At 41.3% G+C, this 19,795-nt stretch overlaps 1 protein-coding gene across 5 annotated transcripts in view; it reads left to right on the top strand.

Moving 5' to 3' along the window:
* The window catches only part of ZNF704 (zinc finger protein 704), a 105,010-nt gene that overhangs the window by 60,008 nt on the left and 25,207 nt on the right, over positions 1-19,795 (top strand). For all 5 annotated transcript variants that reach the window (XR_004243679.1, XR_004243675.1, XR_004243678.1 and 2 more), the window contains exons 3-6: positions 5,485-5,588; positions 9,729-9,961; positions 13,573-13,673; positions 16,054-16,315. Coding sequence is in view for 2 of the 5 variants with exons in the window: in XM_032128180.1 (XP_031984071.1) it covers positions 5,485-5,588; positions 9,729-9,961; positions 13,573-13,673; positions 16,054-16,315 (700 nt within the window). In the remaining 3 variants the exon portion in view is untranslated. The remainder of the gene's footprint in view (positions 1-5,484; positions 5,589-9,728; positions 9,962-13,572; positions 13,674-16,053; positions 16,316-19,795) is intronic.

Genomic DNA, 19,795 nt, shown 5'->3' with positions numbered 1-19,795 from the left:
TGCTTTATTGTGAAAAATTATGGCTTTTACTGAAGAATGCTGATGACCTTGGACTATTTGTATGGACCATTCTCTTCTTATTTTTGTTTTTGTCTTTGGCAAGTGAGTAATTTTCAATCTCCATAATCAGCAACCAAACACAAGAGCAAGAAGATCATTTCTTTATCTGTACTGTCAGTATTTTGAGTTGTTAGATGGTAACCAAGTATTATTATAAATGCAAAGTATTGTATGGACTAAGAATATTTTGTTTGTAGCATTATAGAAGAGTGGCTGTAGTTACTTTAGATGCATGGAGTCACAGCCGTGTACATGGATTTTCTTGCTGGTTCTTTGTTAGGATGTTGGTTTTGCCATTAATGATGAATTGAAGAAAATGAAAATATTTTTATTTTACCTGTAGAATGTAATTTCGGATTTTTATTTCTTTCAGAAGTGCTTCTGTTATTACTGGTGTGCTGGTTACAATGGTTCATTATATGATGAATTATGTTTTGGGTGTCGAAAGCTTCTAACAACATGCTTAATAGTATTGATGCAGTGCTCAGTATGACAATATCAGTGTGATGTGACTGTAGTCAAGTGATCAGAGTCAGATTTCAGATGTCTATTTGTGAGAATTTAGGACATGTAAGTATGAGAGGGAGAGAGCAATTTAAATATAGTGTTATTTTGTCCCAGTTACAGCTTATTAATGCATACATATTTATATGGTACTTCCTTAGCAAAAGGTCCAGGTGTTTTGTTAACCACTGTCAAAAGCTGAATTTTGGGTGGAGGACAGTAGACAGTTAACATGGAATAAAAGCATTTTTGTGCTTCTCTTCTTATCAATCCTAGTTAATTTTTTTATTTTTTATCATGTCTCTCTGGTGAGGATAGCAGTAAGAAATAGATAAGCACATGACTCCACTAAAACAAAGGAAAATGTAAGCCTTTTAGTAAATCTGAATGTTTAGGGCCTATGGGCTTCGGGTGATTATTGTTTAAAAGGTAGGATAAGGAAAGGCAAGCTCAACAACACTGGAAAGCAGGGGTATGTGACTCTAGAGAAGAAGGTTGGTTCTTTGATGATGAACTTTTGTAGCCAGCATCCACCTGAAGTAACTGCAAATATTATTCCCTTTCCCCTCCCCGGGGCTCTTCTGATGCTGCAGTTTCTATCCCCTTGCCACCTGGTCCTGGCAGCTGCAAGATACTGCTGTCCCTCTCATTGTTTGGTGGGAGTGGAGCCATGGTGAGAAAACACTGCCTGGCCCACACTCAGACTGTGCTGGGGCAGCTCTGAAGCATAGGAGAGCCCTTACAGCACAGTGAACCAGTGCTTCATTGCTTGGAGCATTGCTGCACTGGAGTCAGAGGTTTCTGGTCAGGGAATTGACTGAAAGCTTTGGAGTTGTGGGCAGGGAAAATCTTTTTTTTTTTTCTTTGCTTCAAGTGAACTTGGTTTTGCTTTTCAATAGGGTCAATTTTATCAAAAGCATCTGCTCCCACTACAAGCTTCTCTGCTCTAAGAATATTCTCTAGTACCCTTAAAATATGCTAAAGTAGTGACTTAAAGGAAGGACTACAGGCTTTTCGATCTAAGCCAGGGAAGTAATAAACAGTAGTCTAAAGACTTAAAAGCTAGAATAAAATTTGTGGTTTTAAAGATTTATTTGAGAGCAAGTCTTAAAAAATAGAAGAAAAAATAGAAGTGTGGTATAGGTGTGTCCAGATGGAAATAGTACTTAGTAGGGAGTTTGAAGGTAACAGTGGCCAGGAGCTGGCAGAGGAAATGGGGCAGTAGGAGATTGGATGTTGCATTGGTTTGGAATACTTGCATAGCCTTGGACTTTTCTTGGACCCTCTTTTTCTCATCTTCTGGAGCTTAAACCCAGCCTTTCCTTGTAGAGAGCTTTGACTGGGGAAAATGTGATGGTTGCTTAACATTGATAAATTATTATCAAAAAAGCAATAAATTCATCAGCAAAATCAAGGAAATGATTGATCAAGAGTAAGTGTAGTAACTAAGTCTGATTTGGCCTTTAAAAAAAAAGACACTTTTAATGGCCAGGCTGGCTAGATTGGTGTTTTGCAGGGATCCAGTGAAATCACTCTCCCTGCTGAGGAAGCAGGGAGACATGAAACTGAGAGACCTCGGATGGTGGTAAAAAGTCTGTCCCCAAGGACCTGTAACTTCTGCTGCTGCTATCTCAGCTGATTCATTGTAATTCGGCTATTTCATGAGTTTGGATTTACAAACACTTGGAAAGAAAGGATCCAAAACTGCTTGGTTCTCAAATGCAGACTGGACTGACACAAGTACATCCATCCAGAAGTTGGGAGATGTCATTTGGAGACTGGGATGTGGGATTAGAGAAAGGAAGTCTTCATAGTTCATGTAGTAGATGATCTTACAACTGATTTCATTACACCTAATAACAGTAACATAAGGGCTTTTGATTTCAGTCCACAGAAAATCGCCTTAGCAATGGTGGGATAAATGTTTTGGGAACAATTGATGCGTAACAAACAAGTTACTCTCCCCTCTGAGTGCAAGTACTGTTGAACAGCTGTGTGCAGGTTCAGCTTTCCAGCAGGGAAAGCTGAAAAGTACTGGGGCAATTCTTAAGGCATCAGCTCACACGTGATGCTGACTAAATGCAGATGGCTTAAGTGGTTCCTCTCTTCAGTTTTATGCCTTGCCTGTCTCTCAAAGGCTGTTGCTGCTGCTGCAGTACTGGCTGACTGATATATGAAATATGTGTGTTTGCATTTATGAGCCAAACTGTAAAAGTGGAGCAGAGTCACATAAGCCAGAACTTGTAGCTGCTAAAATTCCTGTGGCTGGGAAGCATGAGCAGTGTTCTTGTTTGCTGGATGCAGTTGAGGAGTGGTAAATATTAAAAATTACTGTCGTTCAAAATGGGCAGAGAAAAAGTCCAAAGTTTGTTTTATTTGGGCTATTAGCCTGTTAAATTGGATCAGGAAGAAAAAAGGATTCCAGTAGCTGAAAGAGTATGGTTTAGCATGGCTAGAAATGGCAAGGATTCTCATGACTATTCCTGTTTTTTGCCTGCTTGTGAAGACTTTCCCCTTAGGCACAGATGCCAGTGCTGACAATTTTAGGACATTGTAAAATTATTTGGAGTAAGGGTTAGATTTTCGGAACAGTAGTGCTTGTCATTGTAGGGGGGAGGAAAAATCAGAAGAGCTAGAAGAAGTTAGTTATAAACTACTTGGGGAAGCTTTGGGATTAGCTTCGGGTCTAGACTCTGACATCTCGACGCCAACTTGGCAAACACTTGCAACAACTGCTGTAGTGTGATTTTGCAATTCTGCAGAGGCCTGGATGGGAACATGTTAGTCCTGTTGCCACACACACAGAAGAACCTTGTTGGAAGTCTGATTACAAACACTAGGGATCAGCTTCTCCATCATATCAGGAACTTGTGCTCACTTTGTCGTCATATGGTGCAGAAATGCAGATATTAATGGTTCATTCACAACTGGATGAAGTCACAGGGGCAGTTGGTGTAGTCTGGCCAGAGTGGGCTACAGAGCAACTAAAGCCTTCTCAGAAACTAGATTTTCATGCTGGGATATTGGGTAATTGGAAAATCGTCTGGCAGTGTTGGTCTTGAGAAAGTGTAGCACCTCCATGTCATCCCTGAGGAAGGAGCTTCTGAGCCCAGAGGAATTTGGCATTCTGAGTGAAACACTCCTCTGCAGGCATGAGGAGCTGATGGGTGACAGATTCAGGATTCAGCTGATTATAGCAGATATCCGAGACCTTTCCAGTACTTGATGGTGACCATATGGCTGCTGTGCTCTTTGCAAAAGCCTTGGCTGGAGGAAAGAAGGGTTTCTGCAGATATAATCAGAACACTGCAGGAATCATCATCAGTGTTTCGGTTCCAGGCACTGATGTGTTGCAAAAGACAGTTGTGAGAGTTAAGCTGTTGTGCATCATGGGAGAGTGTTGATCAGCATCTGTGTGAGTCCTTGCATCAGCCAGATAGCAGCTGTGAACTGTTTCATGGGCAAGTTCAAGGTTTGCTCACTAAAATATCAAGAGCCTTGGACTGTAGTATAGTTTCAGTTAATGAACCTTCCACCTGATGGGTGAGATAAGATTCCAGAAAAGGGAGTGCACCCAGCACATCCTGTTCCTCTTGGTGACTTACTGACCAACAGTTGATGGGAAACAGCAGGTAGCTGACCACTTCTTATCTTGGGCTTTAAATTAGACTCCATCTGATCTGTTCAGTAGAGCTCCTGGCAAGGCACAGAGATATCTCCAGAGACCCACAAAGCAGAATACAGGGGGGGAAGTGTCCTTTTGTAAGAACAAAATTAACTTGATCTCTAGGAAGTGAGATGATGATTTTGGATGATCAGTCAACGTTTTCAAAAAATTATCTGCTTTGATTCCACCCACAAGGTGGAAATCCCACAAGGATTTCCAACCCACAAGGATGGAAAGCAAAAGTCTGCTAAACGTAGTGGGTTTGGTAGTTTTATTTTGGTGCGTTGACTCCTCAGAAATTTTACATTGTGAGAGAGTTTTCTTGGGTGAAAAAGACAGTATGTAATTTTTACAGACAAAAAAAAAATTCCTTCATTGCCTAAAAAAACCCCATGACTCCTTGAGCAATGGATCACTGAATCCTAGATCCTGGTGGCATTTGCCGTTGTCCCAATCTTCTCTTCCTTTTCCTGGAAAGCTGGCTGCTCTCCTTTCCCTTGTTACCCCTCTCCTCTGACTTACGCAGGTTCCCAACAAGACCAGGCTGAGGCAGGAACAGGCCCCTGTGCCATCATGCTGGCTCAGGCACCCATCACACCTGCAAAACAGCCTTCTCTCTCTCTCTCTCCCCCTCTCTCTTCCCCACCTACCCCTCCTGCGCCATTTTTATGCAGTTTCCTAAATACTTAAAATATTTGGTTTTTAATCTGACCAGGAAAAATTTAGGATCGGTCTTTTGTAGAGAGTATGGGAAGGTTAATAGTGTTAAGCAGAAGCAACAAACTTACATCCTTTAGTTCTAATTCACGGTTTTTCTTTACCCTATAGAGGCTAATGTATGGTATTAATGTTGCTAGTAGTCTCACCCAATTTTGCATCTCTGTGTCTTCATCCAAGGAAAAGAAAACCACCTTAAGAACACACTTCGCTCTAAGAATATGAATAGCTGAAATTCTGAAAAATAAAAAGGGAACAAAGAGTTACAGAGAGTCACAGTAATCCTGAAAATTTTATACAGAGATGTATTTTCTTTTCTCACTTCTTTTCCTATTTACACTTAGTTAGTTTGCTTGTAGAAGCCTCTTGATATGCTCTGGTTGCCAGAAGACCAATGCTTGGAGAACTCTGCACAGCGGCTTGTTTTTGTTACTGTGCTATGTTGGCTTAGGATTTGGGCTGGTATTAAAAAAAAAACAAAACAAATGTTAAATATTTGCTGATGTGCTTCCTGCCTCCCACTCACTGTGTTTCAGGAAATCTCCAGAAGAACTGGACATGGATAAAGTAACAGCAGCCATGGTACTCACCAGTTTATCCACCAGCCCTTTGGTCCGCAGCCCTCCTGTCCGACCCAATGGTAAGCTTTTGGAGCCAGGGGCTGTGGGAAGGGGTGTCAGGGCCCTTTACCAAGGGGATTGTTTCCAGGAGTTGTGGCCATGGTGGAGAACAAATGGTGAGTGGCTGTCTTCTGGTATGTTGGGGATCATACTGAGCTTTGCTCCAACCTAGTCAAAGTCTTTGGTGCAGCACTGGCAGAAATGAAAAGAAACATTTTCTTTAACTGTAGAGCAGCTCTAGTTTATTAAATGGGAGATGCCCAATCCGTAAATGGAATATGAGCACTTCAAAAAGTCTCCTGACCTCACTGAAACACTTAATTTTTCAAAGAGCTTTTTTCCATTTGCACATATACAATCTAGAATTGTAGAGTGGTTAGGATTGGGAAGGACCTCTGAGATCACCAAGTCCAACCATCAACCTGGCACTAGCACCATGTTCCCCTCTAAACCATGTCCTGAGTGCTGTATCCAGGAAACATGGTAGCAGTTGTTCTTGTCCTCCACTCCATGGAAATCAGATTTTACCTAAAGCCACAATAAGGCAAAGCACTTCCAGGTCACAGCCCTTGGTTGAGAGACCATGCGGTGCAATCTGTACATCAAGAGGTCTGCTTCTGCTGATGTAGGATTAGACCTCCAATTCCTGTGCTGTTTGTAACTCTCTGATGGTCTTCCATCAAAACCATAATCCCTTTAAAGACTACTTCATTCATGGTATAGCAGAAGACACACACACAAAAAATATATATATAAAAAGTTTCAGGTAATAAAGAGATTGGTAATGAAATACAGTTGATCCATGTGAGATTGACTCGAGCTACAGTAAATTCTTAAGAGTGTTTTATTTTAAGGAATAATTTAAACTAGGACACCCTTGTTAGGGTACCTCAGCATTGTTTGTATGACTCTGCCTTTTCTTACTCATGTGTAACTGCTAAAAAACACTAGATGCTTTCCTACTGTCAGTAATTTGAAGATTGAGGAATACTTGCTTTTCTTCATGGGAACAGGCATGATCCACTGAATGATGTTCTTAAAGGAATTCATAGCAAATGTCCAATCTTTATAAACATTTTTGAACAAATGCTGTGGGTTTTCCATTTATTTTCGGAAAATATAAGTTTTATCCATTTAGTTGGAATTCTGGCCATGAACACCCATGGCCCTTGTTAGTGTGCTTTCCAGTGTTGAAATCCAGAAGTGTTTATGGAATACCACTGCTCTGAGGAGCGCTGGGAAACCACAGGCGGTGACATCCCTGGTGACTGTCACGCCACGGGACAGGATGTTATCAGCCCCTGGGAAAGGCCAGCAGAAGGGTATAAGCACACCTGCTCTCCAGCTGCTCAGCTCACAGACAGCTGAAGATGGACCTGTGCTGATGTGCCAGGCAGGGATTTGGTGTGGCCAAGGCACACATATCCCCTGCTGCATTCCTGTCCTGGGGAGCTGCTCTGCTGTGGGTAAAGCAGTATCTGCCACCTTAGACAGTCTGAGCAGGTGACACCTTTCAGGAGCTGCAGTGTACATTAGCTGCAGCTGTTGATCAGAAAGATCTTCCTAACAAGCCCTTTTGAATTGCTAATAGGTAAATAGTGGCTGTTTAACTGCCTTTGATATTTCTTAGCATAGTCTGAGTGCTCTTTGATATTTCTTCATATAGCTTGTCTACTTGTTTCCCACAATCTGGGAAGACTAGCCTGAAAAAGTAATTCCTATGTTTTCCATAGTCGCAGATAAGATTTGAAGCTGGTTTTGGGCACCTTCTCCCTGAATAGCTTAGTTTTGCCTCAGTCAAGGCTTACTAAAGACTTAAATAGAAGTGTAAAGACGTGATAATTTAAAGCTTATTTGGTGTTGCAAGGCTAGGCTCTGATCCTAGTAATATAAGCAACAAATTATTAGCGATTAGTTTTTTCTACATGCTTTTCCAGAAAAGGGCAGTTAAGTAGCAGTATAATTAAAGGAACATTTGTTAAAACAAATGGAATTTTGCCTAGAAGTAAAAAAAAACCATTAGCATTAATATTAAAGTCAGATCCATGTGGAATTCCTGGGGATGATCACCCGTGTAAACTGGATCAGTTTGGCCCTTGTTTGTCTGCAGCCGAATAATATTTGGTCTGGTTCTCTTTCACGCAACTCCAGCAGTGTGAAAAGAGCCCCAAAATAAGAGTAAGTTGCTTTTATTTATGTATTAAACTTCTTTACATGGACAGATTTGTTAGTATGAATGAGAACCAGTGTTTGGCTTTTTCCTGTTGTCAACCTCATTCAGTCTTTTCCATGCTACTTGAAAAATGTTCTTGATTTACATCTCTTTCTCAACAAGGTGAGGAGAAGCTGTAAACACTGAGAATAGAAAGCACCACCATAACTGTGTCAGAAAGTAGTAATTGAAAGAATGTTCCTTTGTTTTTCTGAAGACATGGAAATTTTAAGCTATGCTGAGGTCACAAGTTGATACCAGATGTATTTTTTGGCTTTGGCACAAGGCTGAAGTACCAGATATTTAAAAGAAACAAAACCCAGCTTCATTACAGTCACATGAAGGTTGTAATCATGAGACAAAACATGACATTTTCATATGTTAACTTAGGAGCTACCAGAAATGTGTATGTCCTTTTCCAAAGAGGAACTGAGAGGGCTGGAGAGAGAGGGTCAATTCCATTCATGCTGTGTAGCCCTGATCAGTAAATCAGTACTGCTGCCTACTCGAGGGGGCACTGCGTTCTGTTTTTTTGAGCGGCTGATGTTAATCATTAAGGATTTTGTCCCAAACGAACTGAATTAGGAGAAAAAACCCAAAAATTCATTGGTTTGGGGATAAGCTTTTGATAGCTCACTTTCTTGCCAATACTATTAGTTAAATTTTTCTGTAAGAAATTGAGAAGGAATGAAGGAGTGACTTCTGCAGATCTTTTAAAGACAGGCACTGGCTTGAAAAGACTTGTCTCACATTTAAATATTGTTTCATGAACAGATAAGATGTTATTTGCTTGCCAGCTCCTAAGTCAGGTATTGCGCAATACTCAGGCACCTACAGCGTCATTGGGAAAAGCTTCCAAGGCCTGAGTTAAGGAGAAGCTGCACCTAAACCATCCCTGCACGTTTGCCCAAGCCCTGTGAGAACCTGAGGGTTCTGGCAGAGCCACCTGTGGCTGCACCCTGGATGTGCTGGGGCCATGCCTTCGCTGGGCTGGTGACCTACATACTCCTCTGCTGCCAGAAGCCCTTTAGGGACTGGCAAGAGTGACATGCCGGCCTGAGGACCTCTGCATGTGAGGCATGGCTCAAGCTGTGCCTCAGACTGCACAGGCAGTGTTATTACTCCCACCCATGGTGTTGCAGAGTGTAAGCTGTTAGTTCGAGTGTCTCCTCACCACGTAATGTCAGGGGAACTGCTGCACTGAGGAGGCAGTTCCTCCAGTGAGTAGGTGTGGAGGTGATCGAGTTTCTGTGTGTTCCATTTCTGAAACCAGATGCCTGTACACCTGTATATCCCAAGGGATACATGCCACCTCAGGCAGAGATTCAGATTAGGCCCAGGCATGTGTACTGAGAGATTATAAGAAGTGTAACTGTGGGGTTTTTTGGTGTTTTAGTACTGGGAAGATGATCATGTTTTTGTGGATCTGCTTAGTGTTCTGGGGCTCAGCATATATGTCCCCTTCCCAGGGGATCTCCTATTGGCCATACAGTGGCTTGGAGCTTGCTTTGGTGCTGCACCTTAGTCATGCGTTCCTGTTGAAAGTTGAGGATGTATTTAGAATCATAGAATAGTTTGGGTTTGCAGGGACCTTTAAAGGTCAATTTAAGTGTTTTCCTTAAATCACACATGCAATATCTGACTGTTTTTGCTGTTTATGCTCCAGAACAGGTTATCTTTTCAAATGCAACATTTCTTTTTAGAAAAATACTTTGCTGCTTTTGCTTCTTTGTTTGTTTGTTTGAAATAAAATAAAAATCAAGTGTGGAATATGTAACTTATGTGCAGTGGGTTAGACATGGTTGTCCTCTCTACATCCAATGCTTTCATTTTCCTTTACTGAATGTACAGTTAATTACCAACATGGCATCTAAACCTTAGAAAAAAGAGCTCCTTAGCCCTATCGCAGTGATACTGTTCTAATAATGGCTGTTGTTGTTCTTGACAGAATCCCTGAATGGATCTTGGAAAGAAGGAGGATTTGTGCCTTCTAGTACCAGCAGCAGTGGATACTGGAGCTGGAATGCTCCCAGTGACCAGTCCAACCCATCCACCCCATCTCCACCTCTGTCAGCTGATAGCTTCAAAGCTTTTCGGACACCTTCCCAGCCAGATGATGGTATTGATGAAGGTGAAACAAGCAACCTTCTCTTTGATGAACCCATTCCTAGGAAGAGAAAGGTTAGCCTCATGTTAAATTCCATACCCATGGGCAGATAGGATGTTGGTTGGCTTACTTCGTTGTGAGAAAGGAACAGGTCAGCCAAAGAGCTCTGCTTCTGTATCCTTCCTTGGCATCCAGTTAACGTAGGGACTTCGCCTAGTCACTGTGTCTCATTCAACGTGGTCACCTCCTGCACACACATGCTGCCATCAGGACCACATATTTCCTGCCAGATGGTGAGGTGCTACAGAGCCTCCTGCTGAGAAAACCCTAGAGTGATTTCCAGAAGGTGCTGCCTCTGGCCATTCAAGGGATTTCTGTCTTAGTTTGACAAATTCTGTGTGCAGGATGCAACAGGCAGCCTTTACATGTCATCACAAAAACTGACTATGGCCTTAATACTCCTTGTTCCCTGAAAGTGCTGTTTGTCTGACAGCATGTCAGATACCTTAATACTGTGAAGCTTTCTCTGCACAAACATATGTAGTGAAAAAAGGAGAGAGCGAGCTCAAACCCCGTGGCTTTTGATATAGTATTAGCATTATCCAAATTTATCCTCAGTTGAAGTGCCAAAGCAGGCTAAATAAAACGTGACATTAAAAAAAAAGGTCCAGAACTAACCCCAAAAAAGCACCGTTGCTAGCCAGCAAGCTTCTCTGGAAGAAAAAGAAAACAAAGAGATGGCACTAGTCCAAGTTTCCTTCCCTCCCAACACAACAGGACAGATTTTACATAGCAAGATGTAAAAGGGCTTTTTGTAAGGAGAAAAAACAGAATTTATTCCCTTAGTGAATTTGTTTCTGGCTCAGTCTGAGACAGTTCATTGCTTCATCACCAGCAGGAAGAAGTTTTAATGATTGTTTAAACCTGTTCAGATTTATCCTCTTGCTCCAGAAGCTGCTTATTTGCTGACCCATGTGGTTCCTCCCTTGTTGGTGGGAAAGGGGTGTAAAATGTTTGTGCATCTTGCTAAGAAGGAAAAAAGTATTTTGGAGGACACCATTATTAAAATAAATTAGAAGTTGGAGCTGAGCGTTACGCTAAACAGAGAAACAGTTTGGGGGCGTTTGGGGAGAGGAGGAGTAGGAGTGCAGAAGTGTCCTGCTTTTGCCTTTTGCTTCTCAGTTAACTTTCATCTTACTAGCACCACTCTTACTGCTCAGCTGTGATGAGACAGATGGGTTTGCAGCTGCCATCTTTATTGTTTTCTAAGTTGCTTTCAAATATTTCTATTTATATACCCACCATAGGTCTATTACACTATCTTTTCTGTTTCACGGGGATTTTGCTTTGTATGGCAAATGTTTTATTTAGATAAACAGTAACATTCCATGCCAAACTTGGTTTTATAAATTAACTTGCTTTCCTGCAGGTTTTTTTTTTTTCTTTATTCTGGCTCCAGCATGGTACTTGATCTGAGTACAAGTTAGCACTTTTAGAAGCTGAAACAAAAATGTTCAGGTTATTTCTTCTTCAGGGTTGCAAAAGTCAGAAGCAGTAAACCTGGAAATAGAGTGACTGGTAACCTTACTATTTGCTTAAAAGTTTCCTCTAAAGTAGTTATTCCTCACCAAACCATTTATGTTCCATTATTTTCTTAAATAAAACATTAAGCCTGGATAGGTAATTTTTGGAAAGGAAATGGAAGAAATGTAAGCATGTTCTTTATTTCTACTGAGTGAGCTTTCACTTGATTGTGTAAAAAGTGCATGGGTTTTTGCAAAGTCCTACCACTGACAATAAATCCAAAACCACAGTGTAGCTAGGAGACTGATTTACCATCAGACTGGGGATGGATGTTAAACCATTCTGTGTTCATATAGATACATAGGGTGTTCATGATGCCATATTGGAATTCCTAGGATGTCAGTTGTAAACATGGCCTCCATCTTGTTGCCATAGTTGGTGGTAGGTTGTGTGGTTTTGAGCTGATAATAGTATTTAGTATTATATTATGGAAGTAAGAAAAGTATCGATCAGAATTGCTAGATAGATTATATTTCATTTGAGAAAAGGAAAAGAGTTCTCTATCTATTTGACTGATAGTTGTATTATCTAATAAAAAAATAGATAGGCAATTTATGTGCAATTTATTCCAAAGTAATTTTTCATACAAACAGTATGATCAGGTACCTCAAATCTCAAAGCCCTAAGCATTCATGCTTTAAAACAGGAGATGTTAGACTGCAGGGTAACTATGCGAACATGCTACTACAGTCAACTTGTATCTTAAAAAGCCCATCAGCTGAGATTTTTTTTTAAAGTTATATTCTAATCATCATCTTCCAAACACATACTGAAACCATCTTCTGGCATGCAGTTCCAAAGGGTCCACATTGAAGAAAGCACCAAGAAGCTTTTGTTCAAGGCACAATGAAATGTACTGAACCCTTGGGATGTGCTTGTTCCTCCTCTTTCTTTTTTCAATTGACTTTTATATGAATATATTAATTTAATCTTATATGTAACTAAAATTATAGAATAATAATACAGTATTTTGATGCTCTTCCTTGTGTTAATAATGTGTTCTGTAATAATAGAGAAAATTCTTTTTGAGATGTACAAGCTATTTAGAATTCTTTTTTTATTTAAACTGTACAAAAGTAGTTTCATTTTGGGGTAAAATTAGCTTTTACATATCTCTAGAGTTTGTAACATCTGTGTTGTTCTAAGGCTACTTTTCTCCAGAGTCTTCAAAATGTTGAAGATTGGCCTAGTTATAGCCTTGTTGGTTGTGCTCTAAATCAATGATAACTCAGTGGGGATCAATGAAGTTATATTAAAGAATATAAAAAGAATACTTAAATGAGATTATACCTGTTTTGTTGGGGTTTTTTTTTATATTGAACACAGACCGATAGCTTCTCATTCTCTTGTCTGAGTAAAGTCTACAGCAGCTTCTGAGTGAAACAAAAGCAGATTGTGCCAGCTCATGGTGAATATTGTCATAACAGAAGCTGTGTTTTTCTGGCACAATATTTTTTGTGCTGCAAATATCGTGAGCAGAAACATTCATAAGAGCTTGCTTTGCAAAGACCTTAATTTAAGAAGGTACCTTGGATTAAGTGAGAAGTCTCATCAGGGTTTTTTTGAAAAGTGTAGGAAGTTTTTATATCATCTATTTCCCTTTGTGGAGGAACTGAAACTTAAAAATGGAAAAGTATTGCCAATGAACAGAGAGAGGTAAAGTTTTGTCACAAGCTGCTCCTGCAACTTTTCACTGTGATTCTCTTGATTTCAGTAGGGTGACACACTTAACAAGAGACTATTAGACAGTTACAGATTTGGAGTCAAAGGCTCTGAAGCTTCACAGTGTTTTGTAACTGTTTATCTGTTTTGGGTAGTTTGAGGTTTTTTCTACCTTCATAGAATTACAGACTCACAGAAACGTTGAAGTTGGAAAAGACCTGTAAGAGTCCACCCCTCAACCCAGCACTGCCAAGTCCAGCACTAAACCATGTCCCAAGCAACACATCTACATGTCTTTTAAATAACCTCCAGGATTGGTGACACAGCCATTTCCCTGAGCAACCTGTTCCTATGCTTGACAACCCTTTCAGGGAAGAAATTTTTCCCAATGTGCATACAACTTGCTTACAACTAATGTTGCTTTACGCATAATTTTCAGAACTCCATGAAGGTGATGTTCAAATGCCTGTGGAAGAACTGTGGGAAGGTACTGAGCACAGCTGCAGGGATTCAGAAACACATACGGACCATTCACCTTGGGTAAGAGGGAAGTCTGTTTGGAAGTCTAAAGGACTTGGTATAGGAGAGGAGCAATTGCCCTTGGCTGGAGAGATGAGCTGGATTGTCCTTGGCTTCTCTGTCTCATATCCCTAGGTTTCTGAGGCAATTGCGGAATAGTGTGACCAGGTGAATGAGCACTTATTCCAACAGCGAGGCGCTTTCCTGAAATTGTGTCAACTTTGTTAGAAGGCCAAATACGGCTTGAGGTCACACTGCACTTCCCTGTCAGCTGCACAGCTCAGTGCCATTACATCATATGTGCTGTCTGCACATCACATCTGGGATGGCACTCTGTGGTAGACAGGTTCAGGGTCTTGCATGAATACTTTTCAACTTCGTTTCACATCAGGTCAGGTGCTTGTGCCAGTTCTGAGTTGAACTAATGCCAAAAAAAAAAGCCAAAAAACCCACCAAAACCACAAACCATGAAAGAAACCTTAAAAAAAAGGAAACTGAGCTGCATATTGTCAGGGGTTGACCCCAGTCGGCAGCTAAGGTACCACAAAGCTGCTCACTCACTATCCCCTTTCTTCCCTGGGAGGGGAGAAGAATCAAAGGAATAAAGAGTAAACCTCATGGGTTGGGACAAGAACAGTTTAATGGCTTAAACAGAATAAAACTAATAACACTAATGATAATAATAACAGTAATACTAATGACTCTAAGACTTGTAATGAAAGGGGAGAGAGAGACTGAAGAGATAATAAAATAAAATAAAACTGAAGAGAAACAAGTGATGTACGTTAGAGTTTCTCACCACCTGCTGACCAAAGCCCAGCCTGTCCCCAAGTAGTGATCAGCACCTCCCAGCTAACTCCCTCCAGTGCATTTACTGAACATGACTTTCTATGGTATGGAATATCCCTTTGTTCTGGCCATGCTCCCTCCCAGCTACTTGTGCCTCTGCTCACTGGCAGAGCATGGGAAGCTGAAAAGTTCTTGATCTAGAGTTAGCAGTGCTCAGCATCAGCTAAACCATCAGTGTGTTATCAACACTCTTCTCATCCTAAGTCCAAAAGACATATCTCTGTGCTAGCTACTTGGAAGAAAATTAACTCCAGCCCAGATGAAACCAGGACACATAGGTATGTTACTTGGACTAGAAGCAAAAGCAAATGAACCTTTTAGGACACAAGTTTGTTTCAGAGCTCTAGTTTGCAGCTGAACTCTCCTGTGCAGTTCACTGAGGGATGTACCTGTCTCATATATAATTACAGTGGGGACTCACAGTCTTCACCTGTTAGGTGAAAATACATCTCTGTTGTGTAGGTCTGTGTTACTCACGGCTTAAAAATTAAAGCCACCATAAGAAAGATCTGGAGCTCAAGATGATCTTGAAAAGGTCATAGCAATTACTGTTGGGCTTAAAAGTAAGGCTGTGGGAAACAGAGAAAATCTTTCTCAAAATACAGTTAGGAATGTTGCTTTGTGCTTTATACTGTGAGGACATCCTCTGTGGTGTGGGAGAGGGAGAAATAAATAGCAAAACCTTTGTGGAATTTGCTGGAGTTAGCAACTTTGTTGGAGAGTGTAGTTTTTGGTGAGTGAATGGCTGCATTTTGATGGATGGTACTTCTGGTAGAGCCCTTCAAACCTGCTGGACCTATGTTTTCTCAGTAAGTTTTGGTTTGGACTTCAAGATAACGCGTAGTCAGCTGGGAACTACTGCTTTGACTGGGCTGCTTCGCTGTTAGCACTTGGGCTCAAATGCACATCAGATGAAACTTTAAGGCAATTAAACCTTCTACATGCCCTCCTTCAAAAAGTCTGCTTCTGGAGAGCAGGACCAGAAAGTCCTGGCAGTGGCAAGCCAGCCCGTATGACTCCTTTCTCTGTGTCTGAGTGAGTTGCATGGTGAGACTGTTTTCTAGCAAATTCTTCCATTATGCTACAGAAAATTACGGTGAATAGCAGCCATAGCTATATTTGGTATAATTAAGTAACTTCCAATAAGATTGCATATTGTTTTCTGTAACATGAGCGAAGTGTATCTTGCCTGTGTCTATTAGCTTTGCTGTGACTTTTGAAGACAGAGTGCATTGAGATTCTTGTTAACTTTACAGCAGTTACACATGAGAAGCTGACACTTGACCTGAAGGAGTTAAACATCTACTCCAAGGTCAAAGAATTAGTCAAGAATGACACAGAGAGGAAAAAAAAGTAATTCCTACTTCTTTTCCCTTCAGACTAGATGATTTTCCTCTCCCCCTTCCCTGCAGCCAGAATGCAGATAAAGTAGGAAGGGTTGAAACTGCGAATTGATAATATTAATATATTTGCTTGTGCATCTAGAACATAAAATTCACCCTGTGGTTCTTGCTTTCATTTAATCAATTCTTACTTCTGTGTCTCGATACAGACGTGTAGGAGAGTCTGACTACAGTGATGGAGAGGAGGATTTTTACTATACAGAAATCAGGCTCAACACGGACTCAGTAGCTGATGGCTTAAGCAGTCTTTCCCCAGTCTCTCCATCTTTAGCATCTCCTCCTTCCTTTCCCACCCAAGACACAATCCGTCCTGAAACTTCCTGTGCCAAAACCGAGACTAAATTGATGACACCTCTGAGCCGCTCAGCTCCTACCAACCTCTACCTCGTACACACAGACCATGCTTACCAGGTAACACCAGTGGGATGAGCTCCAGTGATTACACTAATGCTGCTGTTGTGTAATGAAATGTCACATCACAATGTTTGGGTTTTAATGGGCTGAAAGGTTTTCAGGGCAGTCAAAGGCATTTTTTTTATTTAAATTGAGATGTATTCTTCTGAGCTCATTGTTTGTTTGTTTATGTGCCCACCACAGCCGGTGGATTTTGGGGTGCTCTTTATGCAGGCACACAATAGGTGCATGCTTCAGGTTGAGAAGAGTTGATCTGTGTATCCCACTGCCTACATCAATTGTCACTGACCATAAGGAGAACCCAAGGTGACATGCTCAGATGGGGTCTCCTGCATTGTAAAAATTCCCATCCCGTCAGCCGAATCCCTTCCAGAGTCTTCATTTCAGCTCTGCTTTTATTGAACAAGTACAAGCTCTGCTTGAACTGTAAACAAGTACCCAAAGGATGCCAGGAACAATTCATTTCCTCTTTTTGTACAGTGTGAGCTGTCAATTTGCAGATGTGAAGTAGAGCAGGAAGAATGAAAAAGCAATTATGGTATCTTCCTATTTTTGGAGGTAATTCTTTTCAAATGGCAAAAACTGCTGTCCCAAAACGTTCCAGCTAAGTTTCAACAGAAGGCATTAATTACAAAACTGCACTAAAACTTGACATGTTTTGGTCTGGATACTGCAAGAGAAAAGAGGATAGAGGCTTTGAAGTAGTGTGGTCCATGACCTGCATATGCGCTGGAGAACTGAACTCTGTTAAATTTATCAGATGCAATAAGTATCATATATAGCATTGTGCAGATATAACTTCTGTGGTTTGTTTGGAGCACACCTACTAAAAGGCCAGAGGGAACTATAGAGAATTCACAGGCTTATTTTAGACTTTTGTGCATGTTGAAAAGCTTGGGTGGAAGCTTGATATCGCAGGTGGAAGCTGCATCAGGTAGCATGCCAACTTGGGGACTGATGAAGCCAGCTAGTAGAAAGACTTGCTTCTCAGTGTAGCTTAAGCCCTGCCTCAGAGAGTGAGGCGACAAGTCTGCTGAGAAGTTTTGCTTCATTTGGGATTTGCAGTCCTGACAGTCTGCCCTGCTGTTTGGAGACCCCGTCAACCCTTTTTTACAAGGACCCTCTGAGTAAAGCACTTGCCTAAGGAAATCCTAATTCAAGTGTTCAAGGCCCTTGAATTGGATTTAAATTGATGTATTCCATGACGCAAGACTACAAGTGCCTGGGCCCTGTCAGCTTTTCAGGTTGCTCTGGTTTCAATGCTTAATTTCATCAGTGAGGAGTGACGCAGTCCACACTGTTCACAGCTTGCTAATTGGAAGCAGGAGGCAGGGTCCCTGCTCAAGCATTCAGGCTGTCCTGGCAAAGGAAGCAGCTTCTGTAGAGAAGGTCAGTGGCATCTTCTGCCAGGATCTCTCCAGCCTTGCAAGAAGAGTCAGGAGGCAGGGTGGAGGTTCAGATCTCACCAGCCAGAGGAGAAAGTGGAGATTACTTCGTTGGGAGCAGCTCAAGGAACTTGGATAAGGTTCCTGTTAAAAAAAAAGAGGGGGAAAAAAAATACGGAGCCCGAAGCTTGGTCACAAGAATCCTAAAGAGATCTGTTAATTGCCATTTCCTGTATGACTGGAAAATGTCAAATAGACTACTTGTAGAAAGGTATGAGGAAAGTGAGATAAGTGCTGATGCTCGTCCCTGACCCAGTCCTATGGGTGAGGAAAGATTTAGAAGAATAATTGAAGAAATTCTGGAAAGTACAGCAGTTGAGGTGAACTGCAGTGGGAGAGCCCCAGAGAAAGATGATGCTAGAACAGCCTGGGAAGCAAAGAACAAGTCCGTCTGGATTCAAGGAGAGCATTTGATCTTAAAACGTATAGGCAGTATTTGTTAAGCTAGAGGTTAAATTTAGTGTAAGAGAAGGAGCTGGAAAGTCATGGAGAACAGCAGTGAGTTGTTTTGAAAGGGCTTTTGAATATCATTAATGGAGTTAAATGAAAAGCTGTTCCTGACCCCGATCTCATTTTCATTAAATCATTTCAGTAATACACAAATACTATAATAAACTTCACTGATAACAAACTTGGGAGACATCAGCAGTAAAGGAATTATATATCAGGCTTACGTGACTGGGTGATCTTAAGAATAATAGGTTTTGGATGCAGTTTAATGTCAGAACATGCAAAGTCCTGCATCTGAGGAACTAATGAGATTTTTCTGCTATAAACTAGGGTAGTTAGAAAATTATGTGAGAAGGAAACCTGTGTTCATTAATCAAGCACAGAATGACCACAAGCCAACAACAATAGAGCTGTGAAGGGCGAAAAAAAAGTAGTTATCAGTCCTCTTGGGTAAGAAATATCTAGGAGAGACAGGGGTTTTAATGCCATTATACAAGACCCCCCACATGACTTCATCTGAAATCCTGGGTAGAGTTCTGGTCAGCCAAATTCGATGTGATGGGCTCCAGCCACAAAAAGTAGAAATAACGTCATCAGTGTAAGAAAGAGAGCAGGGAGAACATAGGTGGCCCCTCCAGCCCTGGGACTGATACCTCAGGCAAAGCAAGGGATGAGGAGAGGATGGAATTGCTGCCTGGGAAGAAAGTGAGAGGACAAGCATGAGAGGGGAAGAGGATGAGCACAGGCTATTTCAGATATAAGGGTAATGTTGGCACAAATAAATAAGTAAATACAAATTATTCTTTAATATATTTTGATTGGCAATTAGATGGAAGTCTCTAAGCAAATGGAGGTTGGGGTATAGAAGTTCTTCAGTTGGTTGTAATGTTATGATTGTTTATCTTATGGAAGAGATTGACTAAAATGTTAGCCTGAAAAAGCTGACTGTGCTTGATGAGCAAAGGTGCACATCTGGGAAACAAGTGAACAAGGTGGTTGACTATCTAAGTCTGATCATGTCTGAAGTAGGCACTGAGAAAAAGGAATTGAGCACTATGGTATTTTAAGTGACTGCAAATTGCATCGGTTTTAAACTTACAAAACTGTTGCCTGTACCTGTTAAATTTAACTACATAGGAACTACAGGTGGGCTCTTTCAGGAAGTAAGATTTCCCTTCCAGGTCTTATCTTATTTAAATATTGAGGAAGTTGCTGTGCTGACCCTGGGTTTGAGCTGCCATCCATGTGGGATGCTGAGCAGAGGCAGGGCTGCCTCACTGCTCATCCAGCTCTCTCCAGTTCTTTCTGTCTGGAGTGCTGTCTGTGGTCATTCACTCCTTCCCATTTGAACAGGCTTGTGATGAAGAACTACTGGTACCATCTGAAGTTGCCAGATTGTTCTTGATGCCTTTCAGAGAGGTTTTTATATTTTATGTAGCTCAGTGGATGTTTGCATGTCTGTGTGGATTCTCTTGGAGCTGTCAGCAGCTTGGCAGCCCACAGAGCATCACTGCCATACACAGAGGCATCTGGTGGTCTCGCCTTCCTTTTCCTGGAAAGGCTCTAGGGGATTGCTTCAGCC

The sequence above is a fragment of the Corvus moneduloides genome, chromosome 1 (assembly GCF_009650955.1).
Source record: "Corvus moneduloides isolate bCorMon1 chromosome 1, bCorMon1.pri, whole genome shotgun sequence".
In the NCBI taxonomy this organism is placed as follows: Eukaryota; Metazoa; Chordata; class Aves; order Passeriformes; family Corvidae; genus Corvus; species Corvus moneduloides.
This window is presented reverse-complemented; position numbering and strand designations above follow the sequence as displayed.